Source organism: Lissotriton vulgaris, chromosome 12, assembly GCF_964263255.1.
Source record: "Lissotriton vulgaris chromosome 12, aLisVul1.2, whole genome shotgun sequence".
Classification (NCBI taxonomy): domain Eukaryota; kingdom Metazoa; phylum Chordata; class Amphibia; order Caudata; family Salamandridae; genus Lissotriton; species Lissotriton vulgaris.
The window spans coordinates 34,530,038-34,549,662 of record NC_141700.1 but is presented as its reverse complement, the minus strand read 5'-3'; the positions used below and the strand labels follow the sequence as shown (position 1 = coordinate 34,549,662).

Below are 19,625 nucleotides of genomic sequence, written 5' to 3'. Positions count from 1 at the left end.
TAAAAAAAATTCTCTCCCCAAGTTGACTATAATTCGACGCAAAAAGCCCGTAAAGGTCAAGGTCATTGTGCCAAAAAGACCAGCAGCGAACGTTACGGGCATCTCTGTAGTGCTTTATTTCCATGCGCACGGGTTCTTGGCGCTTTCAGAGTCCGAGTACCCTTGGCAGGTCTAGAGTCCTCCCTGGCCAGCATGGAAGGGGGCAGCTGGGTTTGTTAGGTTGTGTCCGGTGTTGTTTAGAGAGGAGTCGCAGCGGGTGGAGGCGGTGACCTCAGACAGGCCGCTGTCTTGTTTAATGCTGAACAAAAGCACAGAAGTTCCAATGTGAAAATCAGCAAAGGGCCGACAGCTCGGCCTGGACCAAGTGGCTCTATTCTTCAATAGATGAAACAAGCATTGGAAATGCAATAGGTCTCGCAGCATTAGAGTTAGTGCTTTTAGAATTGTTTATGGGTTTTTTTTGTAAATCTTTAGCATTTTTGTTTCCTGTAGCCAATGCTAAAGAATTACAAATAAAAAAAGCCATAAACATTTCTAAAAGCTCTAACTCAAATGCTCCGAGACCTATTGCACTGTGTGACGGTGAGGGGTTGAGGGTGAGTGAGGGTGAGGGTGGGTGAGGGTGAGTGAGGGTGAGTGAGGGGTTGAGGGTGAGTGAGGGTGAGTGAGGGGTTGAGGGTGAGTGAGGGTGAGGGGTTGAGGGTGAGTGAGGGTGAGTGAGGGTGAGGGTGAGTGAGGGTGAGGGTGAGTGAGGGGTTGATGTTGAGGGTGAGGGGTTGAGGGTGAGTGAGGGTGAGTGAGGGGTTGAGGGTGAGTGAGGGTGAGGGTGAGTTAGGGTGAGGGGTTGAGGGTGAGTTAGAGTGAGGGGTTGAGTGAGGGTGAGGGGTTGAGGGTGAGTGAGGATGAGTGAGGATGAGTGAGAGTGAGGGTGAGTGAGGGGTTGAGGGTGAGTGAGGGTGAGTGAGGGTGAGGGGTTGAGGGTGAGTGAGGGTGGGTGAGGGTGAGTGAGGGTGAGGGGTTGAGGGTGAGTGAGGGTGAGGGTGAGTGAGGGTGAGGGGTTGAGGGTGAGGGGTTGAGGGTGAAGGTGAGTGAGGGTGAGGGGTTGAGGGTGAGTGAGGGTGAGGGGTTGAGGGTGAGTGAGGGTGAGGGGGTGAGGGTGAGTGAGGAGTGAGAGTGAGGGTGAGTGAGGGGTTGAGGGTGAGTGAGGGGTTGAGGGTGAGTGAGGAGTTGAGGGTGAGTGAGGGTGAGTGAGGGTGAGTGAGGGGTTGAGGGTGAGTGAGGGTGAGTGAGGGTGAGTGAGGGTTCAAATCGGTTTTTGGGGGGTAGCTTTGAAATCAGTAGCAAAAACACTAGTTTCCTCGCTAGTGCTGTCTTCATTAGACTACTGCAATGGTCTGTTGCTCAATGCCAAGAGCAGAGTCATTAAAAAACTACAGACCGTGCAGAACGCCGCCGCCCGCGTACTCTAAAAAAAACCTAGATTTGCACCCATCTCGGACACGCTTAAACAATATCATTGGCTGTCCATTCACAACAGGGTCAAATTCAAATCTCTGTGTACTGTCTTTAAATCACTTCAGGATCTAGGACCCCGATTCCTCAGAAAGCAACTGATTCCTTACAACCCTCCGAGAATGCTCAGATCTGCTTCTCTTAACCAATTAGTGGTTCAACGCAGTCGAACAGCTTCCTGGGGCGATCGCCGCTTTTCAACTGCAGCCTCTAGACTCTGGAACACCCTACCTATTCACATAAGAACCAGTCCCACTCTTCTTCAGTTCAGAAAAAAACTGAAGACATGGCTCTTCAATCAGTAACTCTCATTTCCGCACTTCCTGTCTAGGGTGAGACTTTAATGCAATTTCAGCGCCAAGACGCCTAAGGGTAATTGTACGCGCTCTATAAATGGCATTAAATAAATAAATAAATAAATAAATAGTCTTCGATCTGAACCGGGAGGGTTGGAATGTAAGGTGTCTGGCAGTGGATTAATGAGTCATGACCTGTATTTAAGACCATCCGCCTCGATATCAGGCGAGACGAGATTTACTCGTACAACCGTGGGCTTCTGAGCAGAGCTCCGGGCATAGACACTTTGTTTTTAAAATAAATTAAACACTGCTCTTAGTCCCAAGTCAGACACTCTATCACTGACGCTTTGGGAGCTTACGGGATTATTGCCCCAGCTACCATGTCAGCGAGGGAACGAGAGAAGCACCGGGAAGCCAGCAGCTCCCAGTGCACTACAGGAGGCCTCGCTGCGGTGAGTTAATCGACCTCTATACAAGAACGCCCAATGCCCTCCCGCATGCCAGAGTCCACAGGGCCATTCGTCAGGAAGTGGTGCGTGGCAGCGCAGACCTCAGCGTGCGCCGGCCCTGTGCGGCTGGGTCGTTCTTTCCTGATAATCAAGGGTCAGTTCCGGGGCAGCTAGAGAGAGACCTCTTCCGCTGCAGAAAGGTTGGCTGGCCCACCTTTTTTGGGGCGGGTTATGTGTTTTCTAACCAATGGCAGGGTAAACTGGAAAATACAGCCACAAAGACTCTCCAAGCTCCGCCTATCATCCTGTCAATCTGTTTAACACCAGTTTTCCGATAATCTTCTCTTGTTTTGGAAATTGAAGTTTAATAGAAATGGACTTAAAGTAGAGACGCCCGGATGTTTGTGATCTTCATTTTGGAAGTTTTCAGGTAAGGCTTACATGCAGGAACATTCCGCCTGGATCCGGAAAGTTAATGCGTAGGATGTTATCGCTAACCGATTGAGTAAACGGAGGGTAAGTGAGGTACAGGAGAGCTAGGGATTTAGAAATACCGAAGACATACGTCGGATAGAAAAGTGTGCCAATTTGGAACAGGAGGCAGAGTTGCAGCAGAGGTTGGGGAGGCGTTGTAGAGAAGTCACGGCAGAGAGAGCAATACAGGGCACATGTATACTTAATGTGGCAGGGAGGAAAGAGGCACTGATTCAGGTCTGTGATTCGGAAAGAGTGACTGACTGCAACAAGATCGTAAATGTTGATGTTAGGCAGGTGGCAAACATGGTAGCTTAGGGCAGGGGAGGGGGCGGAGCGGGGAGAGGGAACAGATGGAGCGAAGGCTGATAAGGGGAGGGGGGAGGAGAAATGCGACACGGCGGGCAGGGGAGGGGGCGGAGCGGGGAGAGGGAACAGACGGAGGGAAGGCAGATAAGGGGAGGGGGGAGGAGAAATGCGACACGGCGGGCAGGGGAGGGGGCGGAGCGGGGGCCTAGTGCGGCTGAGGGAACTGATGTGCACGCGCTTTTAAGCTCAATGCGCATGGGCATTGAGCTTAAAAGTCACGGGCACTGCAAGGAATCGCCACGATTCCTTGCAAGTTGGATAAAGAGTGGATAAGCCCCCATAGTCTCGCTTGCTCGATGCGCATGCGCATCGACAGGCGAGACCTAAAAATCTCCTTATACAGCCACTAGTGCATAATTCCAAATATATGTAAAAACTATTGCACACCCAACTTATTTGAAAATGATATTAACATAAAATCAGTTCACGTGTCAAAAACAGAGGTCATTAAAAAAAAGAAAAGTTTAATAAATTAATTAATAAACATAAAAAATTAAATACATATGTATTCAATAGATGCCCCAGTCTTCCTCCCAATATAGGTTACAATCTAAATCTTTCAAGTATATAGATAAAAACTTTCTAAAAAGAGTTGCCGCAGCGTTTCGGTGACACTTTGATAGTTCCACCTTCTTCAGGACTACAAAACTTTTCATCAGATCTTATTCTTAAACTCACGACACTAAGTTACACTCTAGTTAAACGGGAGATAGCGAAGAGATGGCGGTGGCGGACAGACCTTCACTCAGAGTGTGGGTCAGAGAATACGACAAATGCATGGTGGCAGAAAAAGAGGCGTTGAAAGCGCGAGGGTGTCCTAAGAAATGGGACAAAAAGTGGGGCGAGTGACCCATGTGCTTCCCCATCAATAGACATGGAGCTGCAACGCACAGAAATGCGACATTTAAATGCGCCCTGATTGTAATGGATGCCTTTCCCTGATGACTTCTATGTACTATGGAATTTGCCAAATATCGTTCATATCTGTATGTGATTTATTGTTGTCAAAACCAATAAAAACATTCAAAAAAAATAAAAATCTGGAGAATTCAGAATTTGGCTAACTTAAAAAAAATAAAAATCTGGAGAATTCCGGATTTGGTTAATTTAAAAAAAATAAAAAACTGGAGAATTCAGAATTTGGCTAATTTAAAAAAAATAAAAATCTGGAGAATTCCGGATTTGGCTAATTTAAAAAAAAAAAAAATCTGGAGAATTTCGGATTTGGCGAATTAATAATCCAAAGTAGGGGCAGTGGCCTTTCAGTATTCACAGGCATTGGCGCTTCTGCGACTGTCCCTCGCCCTTCAAGGGTATTCTAGGATACGGCCCTGGCGCGATGATGCTTCCGCAGGCAAAAGACCTACTGCCCGGTCGCCCAGCCCATCTCCCAAGTGGCCCCGAGGGCAGGTCCGTCTTTAGGGCTGGCTCTGGCAGAGTGGTTTTGGCTTCAGCTTTCTAGCAGGCCCGGCTTCTGGGGGTTGGGTAGCAGGAGAGTTTGTACCCAGGTAAATTCGGTAATGGCCCCCAGAGTTGGCGGAAGGGAGTCCTGCTCATCATCCGGTGCTGAAGGACCAGCTAGGTGGGCAGCCTGGACTCTGGGTGGAGAAAAGGTTTGGGGACTAATGACGAGTTATTGCATTACTGATGCAAACACTTGTGTTTGCAATTTTCTGTTTTTTTCCTCCTGTTTGTAATAATACAGCCCGAGAAGTGGTGTTTGGAGTCTACGGTGAATAAAGGAATAAAGGCCCACTGTGACGTAGATGGGAACGCTGGCGTGGGGTAGCGCCTAGAGGCACAATGTACAAGGTAAGTTGGGTCAGAGTCTGGGTCCGTCAGGGCCAGTCTGATGTGTGAGACAGCAGACAGAGGTTCCTCCAAGGAGAGGGTTGAAAAGTACCCTCGGTGGAGAGGGACACCCTTCAAGTATTTCAAACTCTCCCCTCAGTAAAGTTATCAGGGGGCCATGAACAAGGCCCTCGTGAGAAGCTTAAGATGGTGAAAAACAGGGGCGGCAGGCGGGGGTGGAGCCGAGACGCCGCAGAAGGAACAAATAAAATGATAATAACCTAAAATTATTACATTATTTTTCCTTTATTTCACTGCTGAAAAGTAGTGAGGCGATGCTCCTCCGCCTTAGATGAGGAGCCGCCACTGGTAAAAATGTGTTTTTAGAAGAAGAACAGAGCACGTGTTTTGACTGCATGTTCCAAGCTCTCGTAGACTGGGACAGAGGCCAAGGACATGAAACAAGAAGCCGAAATGGCCAGCCTGTGCCAACAACAAGGAAGAGAGCTGGGCTTCTCGGAGCTCAGATACCCACAGATCCCCTCTTTAGACCCCTTCTTAGAGACACAAGACCGGACCCCGAAATTGGAGCCAAGTTTTCAAGTCTGTACATTACTGGATGCTCCAGTCCAGGTTTTCTTTCTTTGAATTCTGGCCTTGTGGTCTAGTTTATTCCACCATTAAATCTGGTCTAGAAGTCCCAGAATTCAAAGAAATAACCTGGACTGGGCCACAAGTCGAGTATGGACCTGGTAAATTTGGCAGGCCTTCCTTTGGCTTCAATTCCTAAATTTTAAGAGCCCCCAGCTCGAGAGGCCCAGATTCTTAACCCCTTCGCTGCGGGGGTTATTCCCCCGCTGTGCTGGGGATGAGGGGGGCGCGCACAGTGCTCACATGCTCATGACGAGCTGAGCTCATCATGAGGCACGGCGCTCCTGTGCTCATGACAAGCTCAGCTCGTCACGGCCACACCCGTTCCTGTGGAACGCTCAGCAAAGCAGGGGAATTATCCCCGCATGCGAGCGTTCCACGGCTCATGACGAGCTGAGCTCGTCATGAGCACCGGAGCGCCGTGGCTCATGCATGAGCATTCAAGGGGTTAAGTGCATCTGGGCCAGCAGTGTTTCACACTGAGAAGCCCACCTGGTCACAACTTTAGAACCAAGCTCCTCATAAACCTTCCACATCTACAAAGATCTCGTGTTCCCCATGTCCTTGCATGAGTAGCTCATCCAAACCAGGGTTTTAACTTTGCATTCTGGGATGTGTAGTCCTGCTTGGTGCAAGGACTTATGATAAAGACCCGGTGCTGGCGGTCCGAGTCGGTGCAGCGGAGAGGGGATATAATACTTGAACAAAAAACTTTTTAACCAGCAGTCTTTATAGTTTTAATGTGATAATGTTTTACTCACCAGTTGTATTCTTTCTTACTGTAATGATTTTAATTAATTGAACAGTTAATAAATTCATTTATAGTCCTGCTTGCCCCAAAGTAAAATCTAGATTACAAGACTTGGAATGTAAAGAACATCGGCAGGATGAGCTGGCAAGACACAGGAAACTTAAGAGCTATATCTCAAGGGGTTTCTTCTTGAAACATTTTTCCAAGCAATCAATTGTCCTGAGCACTCAAAGTTAGAAAAGTTCAAACGCCCAACAAGGAGTTGTGATGTTTCCGTTGTCTTTTACTTGATCCACAAATTATTCCTTGGTTCCATATTCCTTATCCAGCAATTCATGTACAGCTGTTATACAATCTACACAGCCGACACGTGTTTCGTCATTGTCTCACATTCGTCTCAGACTTCCTCAGAGCTAGAATAATAAATAACCATACATCGAAATATATACAGGTGCACAACACTATGGTACCTTTACCCACCAGTAGGTGCATAATCCAAAAAGATATAAGTTACACGTGAAATAGTCTGGCCAAAATATATATATTTCACAAAGAAGAATGGAGTCAATGATTCCAAGTAAATGAGGACAGCTGATATATAAATAGGTGTCAAGGTCTTAATCTACTTACAAGGAAAAAAGGTGAACAATTATGTAAATAAACAAGGGTGCAAAATTCATAACAGGCAGGCTGTCTACCCAGAACCATGTGCTCAGCCCTCCGCATCACGCTCCACACGGGTCGTCCGTAGAGGGAAAAAGCCAAAAAATACAAACATTATTATAACCTTAAGCGTATGTATATCAGTCTCTGCCTTTTTATGTGGTGAAAGTGAAAAGGTTCTGTAATTAACAATCATGTAGGCACAGGGTCCTAAGTAAATGAACAAGGTGACAAAAACGTCATACCGTGGTATACATAATAAGTTAAAATAAGCACATCCTCTAGATTGAGGTCAAAAAGTCCAAAAAGCAAGTGGCATATCACTAACAGTTGATAAAGTGATTCCTCCTGTACCCAGATACTACCCATTGTTATATCAGGATTACTATTGATAATACCAGGAAGCAATCACTTAATTTCCATATGCCACATTGTTCTAATGTCTAATAGTCCTCAAACAATGGGCGTAATCTTATCACAAGTAGGACCACACATGCTTTACCAACGAATTACAGCAGTGCAAGGCGTATCATGCTTGCTACAAGTTCCTAGATAGACAAGTTCCTAGATAGACAAGTTCCTAGATAGACAAGTTCCTAGATAGACATGTTATTACAAAGACAAGTTCCTAGATAGACATGTTATTACAAAGACAAGTTCCTAGATAGACAAGTTCCTAGATAGACAAGTTCCTAGATAGACAAGTTCCTAGATAGACATGTTATTACAAAGACAAGTTCCTAGATAGACAAGTTCCTAGATAGACATGTTATTACAAAGACAAGTTCCTAGATAGACAAGTTCCTAGATGGCCAAGTTCCTAGATAGACAAGTTCCTAGATAGACAAGTTCCTAGATAGACAAGTTCCTAGATAGACAAGTTCCTAGATAGACACGTTCCCAGATAGACATGTTCCTAGATAGACAAGTTCCTAGATAGACAAGTTCCTAGATAGACAAGTTCTTAGATAGACAAGTTCTTAGATAGACAAGTTCTTAGATAGACAAGTTCCTAGATAGACAAGTTCTTAGATAGACAAGATCCTAGATAGACAAGTTCCTAGATAGACAAGTTCTTAGATAGACAAGTTCCTGGGTACGAACTGTAAGACATGCACATTAGTCAAAAGCGCTGTTGGCACTTAGAATAATAATATGTGACCGTCAAGGTGCAGTTAATTGCGTGGGCATAAATAATCCAAACATGCTTACTACAAGTTCTTAAATGTAAGTGAATGTGTTGCAAAACATGTGCATTAGTCAAACGCACCAACGGCACTGAAAGTGGTAGTACCTAATAACAAAGCTTCAGTAGATAGCACGGTGCAAATAATAGTAGTAAGGACAATTTTGGATTATTTACAACAAGAGCCTCAGGATCGTCACCGACTGTAAACAAGACAGAATAGCCCCCGTCAATGCCCTTTGCTGCCCCCTGCTTCCACACCCTGAAGATGCTGAGGAGGATCTTCAAATGACTCCCTGAAAACCATCATCCACACTCTCGTCACCAGCAGACTAGACTACAAGAACACCCTCTAAGTCGGGATCAACAAGGGTCTCATCGGGGGGGGGGGGGGGGGGGGGGAGGCTTGCTGCAGAACAACCAGAGCTCGGCGGCAAGAATCACTATGAACCTCAATGAAATAAGTGTTGGGTAAATTGCAAGGAATAATTAGCCAGCCGTGCCAGTGAGATGTCGAGGCGTGGGTCGGTAACATGGACCTCCTGAAGCTTGACTGCTATCACAGTCTGCTTGGTGTCGGCTGCTCGTGTTGACGGCAGGCCTGCTGGAAATTATGAAGGTTGAGGCTGACGAGAATAGACATCAGCTTTTACTCTCAAATAACTCTTTTTGGGCTCTGTGTACCTGTTAGGAAGAAGGTCTGATGTAATCTAGGCCTTGAAGGCTACCTCAAGAACTGACAAAAATCGGACACGCATTGCTCACCACCCCAAGGAGACTCTGCGCCCTTTTAAAGGGGGCACAACTCTGCCAGTCTGAACCCTGGCACTTCTTAACCTTAACACACTGTGCACACACTGAGCCCCCAGATCCCTCTCTCAGCGAGACCTCAGGCCCCTCTCTCTGCGAGACCTCAGATGCCTCTCTCTGCGAGACCCCGGATACCTCTCTCAGTGAACCCCCAGATGCCTCGCTCAGGGAGACCCCAGACGCCTCTCTCAGAGAGCCTCCAGACGCCTCTCTCAGTGAGACCCCAGATGCCTCTCTCAGTGAGCCCTCAGACTCCTCTCTCAGTGAGCCCTCAGACACCTCTCTCAGTGAGACCAAAGACGCCTCTCTCAGTGAGACCCCAGACTCCTCTCTCAGTGAGCCCTCAGACTCCTCTCTCAGTGAGCCCTCAGACTCCTCTCTCAGTGAGCCCTCAGACACCTCTCTCAGTGAGCTTTCAGACTCCTCTCTCCTCTCTCAGTGAGACTCCAGACGCCTCTCTCAGTGAGCCCCCAGATGCCTCCCTTAGTGAGACCCCAAACGCCTCTCTGTGAGACCCCAGACTCCTCTTTCCTCTCTCAGTGAACCCCCTGACGCCTCTCTCCTCTCTCAGTGAGCCCTCAGACTCCTCTCTCCTCTCTCAGTGAGACTCCAGACGCCTCTCTCAGCGAGACTCCAGACACCTCTCAGTGAGCCCCCAGGCGCCTCTCTCAGTGAGCCCTCCGACTCCTCTCTCAGTGATCCCTCAGACTCTTCTCTCAGTGAGCCCTCAGACTCCTCTCTCCTCTCTCAGTGAGCCCCCAGACGCCTCCCTCAGTGAGACCCCAGACTCCTCTCTCAGTGAGCCCCCACACTCCTCTCTCAGTGAGCCCCCAGACTCCTCTCTCAGTGAGACCCCAGACGCCTCCCTCAGTGAGACCCCAGACGCCTCCCTCAGTGAGACCCCAGACGCCTTCCTCAGTGAGACCCCAGACGCCTCCCTCAGTGAGACCCCAGACTCCTACTCAGTGAGCACCCAGACACCTCCCTCAGTGAGCACCCAGACGCCTCCCTCAGTGAGCACCCAGACGCCTCCCTCAGTGAGCACCCAGACGCCTCCCTCAGTGAGCCCCCAGACTCCGCTCTCAGTGAGCCCTCAGATGCCTCTCTCAGTGAGCCCCCAGACCACTTTCTCAGTGAGCCCCAGACCACTCTCTCAGTGAGCCCCAGACCACTCTCTCAGTGAGCCCCAGACTCCTCTCTCAGTGAGCCCCCAGACTCCTCTCTCAGTGAGCCCCCAGACTCCTCTCTCAGTGAGCCCCCAGACTCCTCTCTCAGTGAGCCCCCAGACTCCTCTCTGTGATCCTCCAGATGCCTCCCTCAGTGAGGCCCCAGACCCCTCTCTCAGTGAGCCCCCAGACTCCTCTCTCAGTGAGACCCCAGACCCCTCTCGCAGTGAGACCCCAGACCCCTCTCTCAGTGAGTCCCCAGACCACTCTCTCAGTGAGCCCCAGACCACTCTCTCAGTGAGCCCCAGACTCCTCTCTCAGTGAGCCCTCAGACGCCTCTCAGTGAAACCCCAGACCCCTCTCTCAGTAAGCCTTCAGACCCCTCCCTCAGTGAGCCCCCAGACGCCTCTCTCAGCGAGAATCCAGACGCCTCTCTCAGTGAGACCCCAGACCCCTCTCTCAGTGAGACCCCAGACCCCTCTCTTAGGGAGCCCTCAGATGCCTCTCTCAGTGAGACCCAAGATGCCTCCCTCAGTGAGCACCCAGACCCCTCTCTCAGCGAGACCCCAGACACCTTTCTCAGCGAGACCCCAGACCCCTCTCTCAGTGAGACCCCAGACCCCTCTCTTAGGGAGCCCTCAGATGCCTCTCTCAGTGAGACCCCAGACGCCTCCCTCAGTGAGCACCCAGACTCCTCTCTCAGTAAGACCCCAGACCCCTCTCTCAGCGAGACCCCAGACCCCTCTCTCAGCGAGACCCAAGACTCCTCCCTCAGTGAGCCCCCAGACTCCTCTCTCAGTGAGCCCCCAGACTCCTCCCTCAGTGAGCACCCAGACACCTCCCTCAGTGATCCCCCAGACTCCTCTTTCAATGAGCCCTCAGACGCCTCTCTCAGTGAGACCCCAGACCCCTCTCTCAGCGAGACCCAAGACTCCTCCCTCAGTGAGCCCCCAGACTCCTCCCTCAGTGAGACCCCAGACTCCTCCCTCAGTGAGACCCCAGACTCCTCCCTCAGTGAGACCCCAGACTCCTCCCACAGTGAGACCCCAGACTCCTCCCACAGTGAGACCCCAGACTCTTCTCTCAGTGAGCCCCCAGACTCCTCTCTCAGTGAGCCCCCAGACTCCTCTCTCAGTGAGCCCCCAGACTCCTCTCTCAGTGAGCCCCCAGACTCCTCTCTCAGTGAGCCCCCAGACTCCTCTCTCAGTAAGCCCCTAGATGCCTCCCTCAGTGAAACCTTAGACGCCTCCCTCAGTGAAACCTTAGACGCCTCCCTCAGTGATCCCCCAGACTCCTCTCTCGGTGATCTTCCAGGTGCCTCCCTCAGTGAGCCCCCAGACCCCTTTCTCAGTGAGACCCCAGACCCCTCTCTCAGTGAGACCCCAGACCCCTCTCTCAGTGAGACCCCAGACCCTTCTCTCAGTGAGACCCCAGACCCTTCTCTCAGTGAGCCCCAGACTCTTCTCCCAGTGAGCCCTCAGACGCCTCTCTCAGTGAGACCCCAGACCCCTCTCTCAGTGAGCCTTGAGACCCCTCCCTCAGTGAGCCCCCAGACTCCTCTCTCAGCGAGACTCCAGACTCCTCTCTCAGTGAGACCCCAGACGCCTCCCTCAGTGAGACCCCAGACTCCTCTCTCAGTGAGACCCCAGACGCCTCTCTCAGTGAGACCCCAGACGCCTCTCAGTGAGACCCCAGACGCCTCCCTCAGTGAGCCCCCAGACTCCTCTATCAGTGAGCCCCCAGACTCCTCTATCAGTGAGCCCCCAGACTCCTCTATCAGTGAGCCTCCAGACTCCTCCCTCAGTGAGCCCAGACTCCGCTCTCAGTGAGCCCAGACTCCGCTCTCAGTGAGCCCTCAGACGCCTCTCTCAGTGAGCCCTCAGACGCCTCTCAGTGAGACCCCAGACTCCTCCCTCAGTGAGACCCCAGACTCCTCCCTCAGTGAGCCCCCAGACTCCTCTCAGTGAGCCCCCAGACTCCTCTCAGTGAGCCCCCAGGCTAGTCTCTCAGTGAGCCCCCAGACTCCTATCCCAGTGAGACCTCAAACTCCTATCCCAGTGAGCCCCTAGACTCATCTCTCAGTGAGAGCCCAGACCCCTCCCTCAGTAAGCCCCCAGATGCCTCCCCCAGTGAAACCCTAGACGCCTCCCTCAGTGAGCACCCGGACTCCTCTCTCAGTGATCTTCCAGATGCCTCCATCAGTGAACCCCCAGACCCCTCTCTCATTTAGCCCCCAGACCCCTCTCTCATTGAGCCCCCAGACCCATCTCTCAGTGAGCCCCCAGACCCCTCTCTCAGTGAGTCCCCAGACCACTCTCTCAGTGAGTCCCCAGACCACTCTCTCAGTGAGCCCCAGACTCCTCTCTCAGTGAGCACCCAGACACCTCCCTCAGTGAGCCCCCAGACTCCTCTTTCAATGAGCCCTCAGACGCCTCTCTCAGTGAAACCCCAGACCCCTCTCTCAGCGAGACCCAAGACTCCTCCCTCAGTGAGCCCCCAGACTCCTCTCTCAGTGAGCCCCCAGACTCCTCCCTCAGTGAGCACCCAGACACCTCCCTCAGTGAGTCCCCAGACTCCTCTTTCAATGAGCCCTCAGACGCCTCTCTCAGTGTGACCCCAGACCCCTCTCTCAGTGAGCCCTCAGATTGCTCTCTCAGTGAGACCCCAGACTCCTCCCTCAGTGAGACCCCAGACTCCTCCCTCAGTGAGACCCCAGACTCCTCCCTCAGTGAGACCCCAGACTCCTCCCTAAGTGAGACCCCAGACTCCTCCCTCAGTGAGACCCCAGACTCCTCCCTCAGTGAGCCCCCAGACTCCTCTCTCAGTGAGACCTCAGACTCCTCTCTCAGTGAGCCCCCAGACTCCTCTCTCAGTGAGCCCCCAGACTCCTCTCTCAGTAAGCCCCTAGATGCCTCCCTCAGTGAAACCTTAGACGCCTCCCTCAGTGAAACCTTAGACGCCTCCCTCAGTGAAACCTTAGACGCCTCCCTCAGTGATCCCCCAGAATCCTCTCTCGGTGATCTTCCAGGTGCCTCCCTCAGTGAGCCCCCAGACCCCTTTGTAAATGTAAATGTAAATGTATTTGAGCTTATATAGCGCACAGCTACCCACAAAGGGTTTCCCGGCGCTTGCTTAGGGAACCCGTCCTGGTATTCCCCTGTGAGATAACCCCGGCAGGGTATCCACAAGGTGAAAGCCAGGCATCCCACCGCGAGGGGCCATTGTGGAGATTAAGCAAGCTATTGCCCAGAGTCGCAGAGTGTGAACCCGTGAGTTGAGAAGGCACCGGAGCGAGAATTATCGAGTCCGTGGAATTTTTGAGCCCAAGACCCGCCGAGGCGGGGAATTGAACCCTGGTCCAGGGCCGATCTCAGCTTCCGGGTCTGCCGCCTCTAACCCCTGAGCCACACTTCCCTTTCTCAGTGAGACCCCAGACCCCTCTCTCAGTGAGACCCCAGACCCTTCTCTCAGTGAGCCCCAGACTCTTCTCCCAGTGAGCCTTGAGACCCCTCCCTCAGTGAGCCCCCAGACTCCTCTCTCAGCGAGACTCCAGACTCCTCTCTCAGTGAGACCCCAGACGCCTCCCTCAGTGAGACCCCAGACTCCTCTCTCAGTGAGACCCCAGACGCCTCTCTCAGTGAGACCCCAGACGCCTCTCAGTGAGACCCCAGACGCCTCCCTCAGTGAGCCCCCAGACTCCTCTATCAGTGAGCCCCCAGACTCCTCTATCAGTGAGCCTCCAGACTCCTCCCTCAGTGAGCACCCAGACGCCTCCCTCAGTGAGCCCAGACTCCGCTCTCAGTGAGCCCTCAGAGCCTCTCTCAGTGAGCCCTCAGACGCCTCTCAGTGAGGCCCCAGACTCCTCCCTCAGTGAGACCCCAGACTCCTCCCTCAGTGAGCCCCCAGACTCCTCTCAGTGAGCCCCCAGACTCCTCTCAGTGAGCCCCCAGGCTAGTCTCTCAGTGAGCCCCCAGACTCCTATCCCAGTGAGACCTCAAACTCCTATCCCAGTGAGCCCCTAGACTCATCTCTCAGTGAGAGCCCAGACCCCTCCCTCAGTAAGCCCCCAGATGCCTCCCCCAGTGAAACCCTAGACGCCTCCCTCAGTGAGCACCCTGACTCCTCTCTCAGTGATCTTCCAGATGCCTCCATCAGTGAACCCCCAGACCCCTCTCTCATTGAGCCCCCAGACCCCTCTCTCAGTGAGACCCCAGACCCCTCTCTCAGTGAGACCCCAGACCCCTCTCTCAGTGAGACCCCAGACCCCTCTCTCAGTGAGACCCCAGACCCCTCTCTCAGTGAGTCCCCAGACCACTCTCTCAGTGAGTCCCCAGACCACTCTCTCAGTGAGCCCCAGACTCCTCTCTCAGTGAGCCCTCAGACGCCTCTCTCAGTGAAACCCCAGACCCCTCTCTCAGTGAGCCCCCAAACGCCTCTCTCAGTGAGCCCCTAGACGCCTCTCTCAGTGAGCCCCTAGACGCCTCTCTCAGTGAGACCCCAGACCCCTCTCTCAGTGAGCCCTCAGACGCCTCTCTGTGAGACCCCAGACGCCTCTCTCAGTGAGACCCCAGATGCCTCTCTCAATGAGCCCCCTTTCCTCTTCCCCAGTGAGCACCCTCTCTCTGCCAGTGTGTCCCCCCGCCCCGGACATCTTAAACTGAACAAAGTGTATGAGAGCCTGGCCCCCTTCCATTGCCCCCTGCAGTGGCACACTCACCCACCTCCTCCCGGGAGCTCTGTGCCACTATCCCCTCAGCACTTCCTAAGTTGAATGCCCCCACTCAGCCCCCAGACCTCATTGTAGTGTGCTCACTCACTCCACCCAACGAGGGCTCTGCCAGCTTGCCCCCTGGCATTTCTTAAATTGGATCACACAAGCCTCCTGTGCCAGTGCTCCATGCAGCCCTCTGCCAGGCTTTGCCAGTCTGCCACTGGCACTAAAACTGAACACACTGGGCACCCCTGCTCAGCCGCCAGCCCCCTGAGATTGGGAACACTCGCCTCATCGGTGCCCTGGCACTTCTTAAATTGAGCAATGACCCCCCATACAGCCCCCAGTCCTCTCATACACTGATCACACTCACGAGCTTCGGCACTTCCATGCACACCCCGTGCAGCCTCCCGATCACTCTTACAGTGAGCACCCTCGAGCACTGCATGCCCCCTGGCACTTAAACTGGACAGATCGGGCACTCCTGGACCATATGAGACCCCCCACCCTCGTGCACTGTACCCTGGCACTTAAACTGAACTGATCGGGCACACGTGGACTCCCCCCCTCCCCCAGTGGTCTCACTCTCCCACACCCTCGTACTCTGCCTCCTGGCACTTAAACTGAACAGATCGCACACTCCCCGACCCCATGCGACTCCCCCAGTCCGGTCACACGCACCCCATCTCCTCCGGGGCTCTGCCCCCGGCACTTTGAAAGCCGAGCACTTAAGCCCCCCATGCAGCACTTCTTGCGCCCGCACTCACCCCATCTCCCCCGGGGCTCTCCCGCCGGGCTCCGTGGCTCCCGCCTCTCCGGGTCCGCACAGCGGCTGCAACTTCGGGATCCGCTAGCTTCGCGCAGCCCTGCCCCCGGCTCCGTGCACGGGGGTCCCGGCTCCGTGCACACAAATCACTGCGCACCGGCACTTCCAACGCAGACGGCGCAGATGTTGCAGGGGGCTGTGTCTGCTTCCAGGGGTCCGGTGCCCCCCACCAGGCGCTGACACTCCTTCCCCCTCCTGCTGATGCCCCCGCCCTGCCCCCTTCCTTCCAGGGGGTCTCGCAGCCTCTGTTGGGGGGCCCTGCCTCCACTTGGCTGCTCCCAAAAGTGCAGTGTTTCCTAGTTTCCTCCCTTCTTTCTTTGTTCGGTGTTTTTTTTTACCCGATGCTTCTCTCCCAGCTGGCCCTGCACATCACTGCCTGCTCTGCCTGACTCTGCTCCCAGTGTGTTTGGGGGGCTGTGTCTCCACCTGCTGGACGGCTGAGGCACGACAGGAGCAACCTGCAGGAAATGAATAGATCAGCAGACAACTTCCCAACTAAATGTGAGAGAGGTCACGAGACAGCCACAAAAACATTCAGAGCGGACTTCAAAACATCCAGCCGAGATTTTGATACCTAATTAACAGAGCACAATTAATGGTTTAGGAGATAGCTCAACGGCATCGCCGCTCCAACTTTAGGGCTTGTGAAATCAGGTTCGAGTCTCGGCGTCACCTCAACACCCTGTGATTTTGGGCAAATAAATCCCTTAATCTTCCCGTGCCTAACAAAAACGAATGTGTAAGCGTTCCCATACCTTCGGGTCGAGTTCGCGCTCTATTAAAACTGCAAATAAAAAGATGTAGAAAGGATTCTAATATTGCACAAAATGCAAAAAATAAATGGGAATGAAAGTAAACAAAATCGCGTGCTGTTGGCCCCTAAATTCACGACACGCGCTCATGTTTACGGTTGCCATGTGATTCAAAGTCACATGGACTGTGTTTTGCCAGTCCTCGCATTTATTTTCCTTTTTTTTTTTAAACAAATATTTGTCTTCAGGTGATACTTCCACTGACTGAATCAAAACCACAACTCCCAGAATGCACTGGTTTGTAAACTAAATGCTGGGACCGGAATCCAGATTTTCTGACGCATGCGTCATCTGGTAACTCTGCCCCTTTTTGAGGCTGATGTCAGAGACTGTTTAATGTTTTATTAGTTTATTTATTTAAATAGCACAGTTAATTAAAACCATTGCTAAAATGTCAGCATTAGCACAGTTATCACATTACAAAACGAAACTGAAAAAGCACTCAGTCAGAATTAAAAATAGAAAAAACTATGAAAATAAAAACAATCTTATAGTTATCAGTGATTTCGTACCGCTGGTCTGGACCAAAAATAAATTAGATTAAAACGGGAAGTGCTACACAAGGGGACAGAAAAAGTCTGTAATGAGTTTTTTGGGGGAGGGAGAGGAGGTGCTGGGGCCAAAGAGGGTGAAAGGAGATTGTTCAGGAGTCTCACGAATTTTCCAATCCTTGCGAGCGCTTGGATGTCTGAGGAGGTAAAACACAGGGCCGTTGCCTCCCAGCATGACCTAGTACCCCATTTTAAAAATACGGGTTTTAGGAGTATTCTTCTGGGGGCATCCATGGCAGGGCAACAGCACAAAAGATGCAGCCATGATTCAGTGTGGTAGGAGCACAGTCTGCAGCCCCCCCCCCCTCCTTTGAGGGAGCCCATCTGTAAAAGAAGGGGTGAAGATGCCTTCAAGGGAATTTATTTTATGCGTGCTTAATTATTTAGACTAATTTTAGGAAGGATCGATTAGTGATCCTTATTGAGATTCAATCAAACACTGTGGAGTTTCAATTCAGTTTAAACAATTTGTTTCAACAAGACAACATACAAAAAACAACACAAGGTGTATTAGAAAAATATAATTTTATCCAATTTTTTTTTAAAGAAATCACTTCATGTACAGATAAGTGAACAAACAGAAAATTAGGACTGTGGGTACACACATAAGTAAATTAATACGTGACTCAACAGAACCTAAAAACACCTATCCCAAATCACACTGAATAAAACAAGACAGGGATAAGATGAAATGTCGACGTTTCGGTTTCCTATGAATTAATTGCGGAAACCATCTTCAGGACTGAAGTCAATTGGGGTCTGTATAGAGAAAATTGCAATCTGACTTCCTAACGCTGCCCGACTATGATTGCTTGAGGGCTGCCACGGTCTATTTTCAAGGTGGAACCGCTTCTATTTGGTATGTTAGTTGACTTCTTGACTTTGAAAACAAATTTGTGGGCTTCGCTGTATTGATGCTGGCTTTTATTTAAAAGGAGGTTTCTGGCCACACCTGTTGATAAATTGCAAACAAAACAGGTGATGGACCGAATGTGGATCAATGTCACACGTTCACCCCAGTCCAAAGATCTGGGCCCAAATCCATCGTTTTTTTGCACTCCACACCACCCTGGGTTAGACAATGGCGATATGCAAATCAGCTCTGACCCTGTGCCCCATGGGAACAGTCCAGTCCGAACTACAAAAGCCATGTCCTTCCCAGAACGGAATCAAGCATCCGAGGACCGGACCGGTTTCGGGGTAACACCTCTCATCAGCCCGGCTAGCTTGACTCCAGTGGTGTGGAGTGCCTGGGACCCACGTCTGAGCATCCCCAGCGCACTTATGGCGAATTTGCAAACAAAACAGGTGATGGACCGAATGTGGATCAATGTCACACGTTCACCCCAGTCCAAAGATCTGGGCCCAGATCCATCGTTTTTTTGCACTCCACACCACCCTGGGTTAGACAATGGCGATATGCAAATCAGCTCTGACCCTGTGCCCCATGGGAACAGTCCAGTCCGAACTACAAAAGCCATGTCCTTCCCAGAACGGAATCAAGCATCCGAGGACCGGACCGGTTTCGAGGTAACACCTCTCATCAGCCCGGCTAGCTTGACTCCAGTGGTGTGGAGTGCCTGGGACCCACGTCTGAGCATCCCCAGCGCACTAATGGCGAATTTGCAAACAAAACAGGTGATGGACTGAATGTGGATCAATGTCACACGTTCACCCCAGTCCAAAGATCTGGGCCCAAATCCATCGTTTTTTTGCACTCCACACCACCCTGGGTTAGACAATGGCGATATGCAAATCAGCTCTGACCCTGTGCCCCATGGGAACAGTCCAGTCCGAACTACAAAAGCCATGTCCTTCCCAGAACGGAAACAGCACTCTGCCACTGCTGACTACATGCTGCGCAGCACTCTGCCACTGCTGTCCTGACTAGACCACGACCGCATGGTTACTGGAATACTTTCCGTGAAATACACTTTCTACTTGCGGCGAGGCTTGGAGCTGTACACACTGCTTTACATACCGCCGAACAGCGATAAGTCACCTTGAACTAATTATTTTCCACGCTGCAATTTACCTCCATTATTTTTATGATTATCGCCGTATGGTTGATTGCACAACTGTCCCTGAATCCTCCACGTGTGGCAAAACTTCTCTATGTACCTGTATTAGTTTTTGGTCACCGCGTCTAAGCTACAACTTCATTCAACATACCGCTTATCAACAGGTGTGGCCAGAAACCTCCTTTTAAATAAAAGCCAGCATCAATACAGCGAAGCCCACAAATTTGTTTTCAAAGTCAAGAAGTCAACTAACATACCAAATAGAAGCGGTTCCACCTTGAAAATAGACCGTGGCAGCCCTCAAGCAATCATAGTCGGGCAGCGTTAGGAAGTCAGATTGCAATTTTCTCTATACAGACCCCAATTGACTTCAGTCCTGAAGATGGTTTCCGCAATTAATTCATAGGAAACCGAAACGTCGACATTTCATCTTATCCCTGTCTTGTTTTATTCAGTGTGATTTGGGATAGGTGTTTTTAGGTTCTGTTGAGTCACGTATTAATTTACGTATGTGTGTACCCACAGTCCTAATTTTCTGTTTGTTTACTTATCTGTACATGAAGTGATTTCTTTAAAAAAATTT

General features: G+C 51.2%; 1 protein-coding gene across 1 annotated transcript in view; it reads right to left on the bottom strand.

Annotated features, from left to right (window-relative positions):
* HOMER3 (homer scaffold protein 3) overlaps positions 1 to 16,041 on the bottom strand; it is a 260,237-nt gene extending 244,196 nt beyond the window's left edge. Inside the window, exon 1 of the mRNA XM_086946909.1 lies at positions 15,600 to 16,041. Within this exon, the coding sequence (XP_086803035.1) occupies positions 15,600 to 15,604 (5 nt within the window). The 5' untranslated portion in view covers positions 15,605 to 16,041. The remainder of the gene's footprint in view (positions 1 to 15,599) is intronic.
* Positions 16,042 to 19,625: the final 3,584 nt, after the last annotated feature.